The sequence below is a fragment of the Atta colombica genome, unplaced genomic scaffold (assembly GCF_001594045.1).
Source record: "Atta colombica isolate Treedump-2 unplaced genomic scaffold, Acol1.0 scaffold136, whole genome shotgun sequence".
Taxonomy (NCBI): domain Eukaryota; kingdom Metazoa; phylum Arthropoda; class Insecta; order Hymenoptera; family Formicidae; genus Atta; species Atta colombica.
The window spans coordinates 532941-538631 of NW_017259224.1; the positions used below are offsets into that span (position 1 = coordinate 532941).

The window sequence follows — 5691 nt, forward strand, 5'->3', positions numbered from 1 at the left end:
AATATTCAATACAAATTGAAATAACGAATGAATATTTACCCGATTCTGGAATGCCAGTAATCGTACCGGTAGACAAGTCAAAAGAACTTTGCAAATGATGGTGATAAGTTTAAGGAAGAAGTCCATCACCGTGACGTAGCAAAGTAATTCCCAGATCGTGAGTGGTTCAGCATAGGGAACGAGAGTGTACAAATTAAACGTGTATACGACGAACACAATACACGCAGTGATATAGCATAGAATCAGCATGAGCAACGACCAACTCCGGTTATGCTGTTTAGCGATTTCACGTTTGAGGCCATTATTAGCGTGGAAGAACGTAATAAGCAATACAACAAACGTGATTATTCCGGCTCGATGATCATAGAGACCTTTGGCGAGAAGAATGGTTACAAAAGGAACGTATTGTTGAAGCTGTTTCAACATTGCCCGAGCTTCCGGACCTATCTGAACGTTGCCATTGACAGAATTTTCCGAGGCATTATTATTGTGGTTTTCGATTACTTCACTCGCGGTTTCATGCGTGTTATTTGAAAAATTGTTTGGCATTGTTGATACTATGTGATGATGATGATGATGATGGTGATGATTGTGCACAGATTCATCATGAGAATTAGTATCATTTACAGGATCCTCTACATTTATTACGTAGCTATCGCTTGGTAACGCAGCTGGATGAACTTGATTCCGGAGTCCAGGAATGGCTAGGAGTGACGTCAATGATAAGTTAGGCTATTATGACAAAAAGAAAATGATTAATTAAATATATTCTTTCGAAATCTACATCAGCAATTGGGATCTTTAAACACCATCAATATTTTGTAAATTTTAGCAGATAAGTAAACATAAACTAAGAAATGAACTCTCAAAATTAAAAACAAAGGAGAATCAAACAAGTAATGAGAGTACAGCACAATTAATAGTGCACAAAAAGATCATATAAAAACTTTTTTTTTATACGTGCGTGATGTAATGCTGAAAGCATATTTTATAATACGTTCTTAATCTTATTATTATATACATAAATTTAAATTGATGTTGATTAAATGTGATCCTAAACTTCAAGATAGTATTCTCTATTTTTAGATTTATGCCAATTTCAAATTTAGCAATTTGTTAGTGATTCAATCTTGACACATTGAGAATGAACATAGTTCATAAGAAAGATTTATATCGAATTATACTGAGGATGATTCCACATAGAGTCGAAACGTTCAATTAATTATAAAGCGATCATATTTTCACGATAAATATGTATTAAAACAGTTTTTTTTGTGACCTCTTTGCGCACTGTTAATTGCACTATTAATTACTCTCATTAGCTTTGTTTGATTCTCCTTAGCAAATAAATTTTAATCTATAAAAAATAAATCTGTAAAATACAATCCGATTATTTATGATGGTAAAAACTCGTCAAAGCTTCAAGAAGTATATCAGATTATTTTTTCTTTAGATCTTTATACATATAATCCAGAATAAAAAATTTGCTGTGTTTCTCAAAGATCTCTATTGCGAAGGATTAATATTGATAATCCTGATGTTACATACCGCTGCCTGTATAAGAGGACGAATAGTGGAGGAAATGTTACCCGCGAATATTCTTGAACGTTCTGCCGTTCTGACACCAAAGTTAAATGCCGTTTCAGGGCTTATATTCGCCAATGTGTACCTAGTATTATTTGATGAGTCCTGAACTTGTCTATTTTCATTTGACGTCGATATAAGTGGCATCCTTGGGTCACAATGTCCGCTTGTGGTCTCTTCTGTTGATCTATTCTCAGCCATGTTTTATCTAAACATTTTTATATTTAAATATTTTTATCAATTTGTGACTATATCAATGTTCAATAACTGTTAAGTCCCCTTATTACATCATATGTACGTCATATGTAATGTGCAATGTTTTCGTAAGATGTTTTTAATATCAATGTAAACAAAGTAATATAGAATGTTGCGTAATATAATGTACATTATTAAATAACTTAGAACAGCATATGTATTAGTAAATATTTGATTTAGAACACTTGATTTTTTATTTAGGACACTGTTTTTGATGAAATTTGTTTGTTCAATGCTTCTTTGTAGTAAGTTGTAAGAACGAAGGCTTGAAAAAATTAAAATACTCGTTCGACACTATAAAATCATTAATTAATTGTTAAAATTGACGTATTTGAGAATGTTTGAGAAGGTTAAGAAATCTGTTGTACCGACGAAATATGTACGAACACATGACAAAAAATAATACGTAAAATATGCATATAATTATAATATATTTAGTAATGATTTATAATCTCACTGTGCAAAAAAAACAGATGATATATGAAGCTTTGCGAAAAATTAAAAATTCATTTTAGAGTTGCACAACTAATTATATTTAAATGATTCTATATTTCTCGCCTTTTAAAGAAAAGTATCTATAAATTTATTCTTTTTTTTTAGCTGAATTTCTTGCAATTAAAAACAAACAGACACTTATAACATTTTTTTTTAAACGAAGTGAAAGTTATAAAAATAAGCAGATTCACTGTTAATCAAATTGACCAATAAAGTTATAAATATTTTGTAAATTTGCTCACTTATGTAATTTTCACTTCGTTTCAAGAACCGTAATAAACTTCCAGATTTTTTTTCTGGCTTTTGGCAAATAGCAAGATTATTATTATTGTATTTGTATTTAAATTATGGATTTCTATTCTTTCTATATAAATATGGCTCTATAATGCCCGTTTCTATCAATGTAGATTAACTTTAATTTTTATTTAATTGATTACTTTTCATCTTTTTCTAATTCCAGAATTTTAAAAAGATGAGTTAATTGAATTGAGATTGAAATTAAATTACACTGATAGAATACATCTTTCAAAACTCATAACTGGTTTTATTTTTTCGTTTTTTTTTTACAGAATTTCTTATTCAATCTATGTTAGCAATATTCTATAGATTATTTGTTGATTGCTCTATTTTATAGATTTTTACTGAATTTATACTAAATTTCATTTTATTTCTTCATTCTCCAAGCAAAACAATAATCACGATAAAGTCAAATGACATTAAAATGAATCTGGAATGATTGAAAAATAACTTTTAACGATCATTTTGGAATTATTACGACATCATTTTGATAATAATGACTTGTTGTTCTGCTTGGGTTGTACTAGATTTCATATTTCGTGTATTATTTTTATGATATGTCGATACAACAGATTTTCTAACCTTCAGACATGTCTGATGTCATCATTGTCAGCTGGATGTCATCCTTAATCATCACGATTTTTATCAGTCCTCTACTTTTATGCCAAAAGTTGTCAAATTCAGTTTCAAAATCGATATACCTCTAATTAAACATTAATTCGCTTTTATGTCACATATGTCGCTCGTATATCTCCAACAAAATAAATACGATAAATATCGTAACATACATGTAAAGAGAAAAATCATAAAGAATATACGTCGCCCTTTTGTTTTCAATGATTTCCGAGATAAATATATAATTCTATAGATATACCTTGTGAAAGATTGTAATCACGCAGATCCCGCTACGATCATCGAGAGATTTTCATTTCTTCAGCCGTACAATCCTCAGTTCGCGAAAACGACACAGAATTTCGGTTTGCGCGACTCAGATTTCTTTGGAGCGTTCACGTCGGCGACCTTCCGTCAGTTCTGTCTGTCATAATTTCGAAGCGCGAGTACACGTCGTATCACGCCATTCTACACGCGATTATCTGTACGACGTCGATTGGACCTTGCTCGAGCACGCGTATTAAAAACGATCCACGCGTTTGAATGTAGGTACTCTCTGATGTATCTCGCGATACGATCCCCTTCCATGTCCTTTTGAGGCGAGTTCTTCTTTCTTTGAATTAACAACGGTACTCGAGCATGCCCCTAAAGTTCCCGTCTTGTCGAGAAGGAGTCGGGTCAGTCGGGGAGTAGCCCCATTAGATACCGTTTCTGTTATTTTCCCATATATTTTTTATTTGCGTCAGCACTGAAATGAGAAACCTGCATTATCACCGCATTTACGCGCGTTATTACGAAAGTACTAAGATTGACGTATAGAGGTCGGCACGTGTCTCTAAAATGCTTTGGCGACTTTGTGACAACAACATACTTTTTATTTTAAAAATCTCGCAGTAATAGATAATTAAAAAAAATGCAATTTTCTCTCTCTGCCCAAGGCATCTGTTTTGAAGGTAAATATTATGTATCTACATATATTACATTTATATAATTCCAGGTAAAACACAGAGTCATAAATTAAGTCATAATATTATAGATTATTATGACGTTATTTGATACTAAAAATAAATGTACATTCACATTAAGAGAAAGTCAAAAATGATTTTATTTTGACGTCATGAAAGTTAATTATGATTTTTTGTTGACTTGTATGTTTCTTGAGTAAATGTGACAAATACATATCATAATGATGAATATTATTATGACTTCTGTGTTCTACCTGGAATAATTTCAAATGACATTTTTAAAACAATTTATTTCAAGCATACGCGATAGCGGAAAATAGTTGACGAATAATTGATAATCAATAATTATAGTTAATTATAGTTAAACTTTGAGAAATAAAGATCACTGAGCTCGAAGATCGATTTACTTTGACAAGTGAGCCTTTGTACGCGTTTTGCTTTTATTTACTTTCGTGTCCTACGTTTTCGATTCTTTGTGCCGTTATCGCAAACTGATTCTACATAGTTGTAAGTGCAACTTGATATCGGGTGCTCGATAGGCGCGTTCACAATCTTCGTCCAGATAATCGAGGCGATCGCTCCCAGAGTCCGTGCCATATAAAGTATCATCTGATTAAATCTCATGTCTTCTAATCCGTAATACTAGGTAGAGAAATCATCAAAACATTAATTAAGGCATTTAGAAACGATCGAAACATATCTTACATCTTCTTTTACCTTTTTTCTTAAAACAAGTCTATATTATACTAAATTCAAAATTTCTAAATAATCTTACTTTGTGTGTGTGTGTGTGTGTGTGTGTGTGTGTGTGTGTGTGTACAGTAAATGTTTATAAATAATGTTAAAAATTTAGATAATTCAAATATGATATAATAGACAATTTATAAATTATATGAAATTATATTATTCTGAATTATATATAAATATGTATATATGATAATACATAATATATAATTATATATAAATTAAATAAAATTCAATAGTAAATACAATAACAGTCAAACGAAAATGTGCAAGTCGAATGTTTTTGCACGCTAAAATTTATTTTCTACTATAAAAACACAGCAGTTCTACCTGAAAAATAACAGGAGCCAAGGCATTCTGTTCTGGATAAATATCCTTTCTTTTCGGTCTTCTTAATGCCGTTCTTAATATCTGTGTAATATCTTCCGAGAGCTGTGAAGTTTTTAGCTTTATGGCTTGTATCTTCTATAAGAATCAATATTTTTTTCTCGCACAATTTTTTGTACCTTTACTTCCGAATTATTGGGCAAATGTTGCTTGGCGTAATGCAGGAGTGCGGTATATCGTGGATCGCAAAAATCAGCTTGCTTATATCCTATTAATTTGTCTCTGCTTAATAAATTCAGCACGCAGGTTTGTAAGGCATGTTCCGTCCACGTTCGGCCAAGAGTGTTTTTGATTTTTGTTTGTAATTTTTTCCACTGTACAAAACACACGCACACACACACATATATATATA

At 31.3% G+C, this 5691-nt stretch overlaps 3 protein-coding genes across 5 annotated transcripts in view; 1 reads left to right on the top strand and 2 right to left on the bottom strand.

Moving 5' to 3' along the window:
* The window catches only part of LOC108684599 (caltractin), a 13920-nt gene extending 10058 nt beyond the window's left edge, over window positions 1-3862 (bottom strand). For 2 of the 3 annotated variants that reach the window (XM_018189005.1, XM_018188999.1), the window contains exons 1-3: window positions 3506-3862; window positions 1549-1792; window positions 40-732 (exon numbers count right to left, since the gene is read on the bottom strand). In XM_018189005.1, coding sequence (XP_018044494.1) covers window positions 40-732; window positions 1549-1785 — 930 coding nt within the window. In that variant the 5' untranslated portion in view covers window positions 1786-1792; window positions 3506-3862. Of the gene's footprint in view, window positions 1-39; window positions 733-1548; window positions 1793-3213; window positions 3474-3505 lie in introns of those variants that run through there. The other variant, XM_018189000.1, reaches the window with a different exon arrangement.
* The window catches only part of LOC108684597 (mediator of RNA polymerase II transcription subunit 25), a 37034-nt gene that overhangs the window by 7250 nt on the left and 24093 nt on the right, over window positions 1-5691 (top strand). The window lies entirely within an intron of this gene.
* The window catches only part of LOC108684567 (probable citrate synthase 2, mitochondrial), a 3952-nt gene continuing 2913 nt past the window's right edge, over window positions 4653-5691 (bottom strand). The window contains exons 6-8 of the mRNA XM_018188955.1: window positions 5459-5653; window positions 5283-5384; window positions 4653-4850 (exon numbers count right to left, since the gene is read on the bottom strand). Of these exons, the coding sequence (XP_018044444.1) occupies window positions 4653-4850; window positions 5283-5384; window positions 5459-5653 (495 nt within the window). The remainder of the gene's footprint in view (window positions 4851-5282; window positions 5385-5458; window positions 5654-5691) is intronic.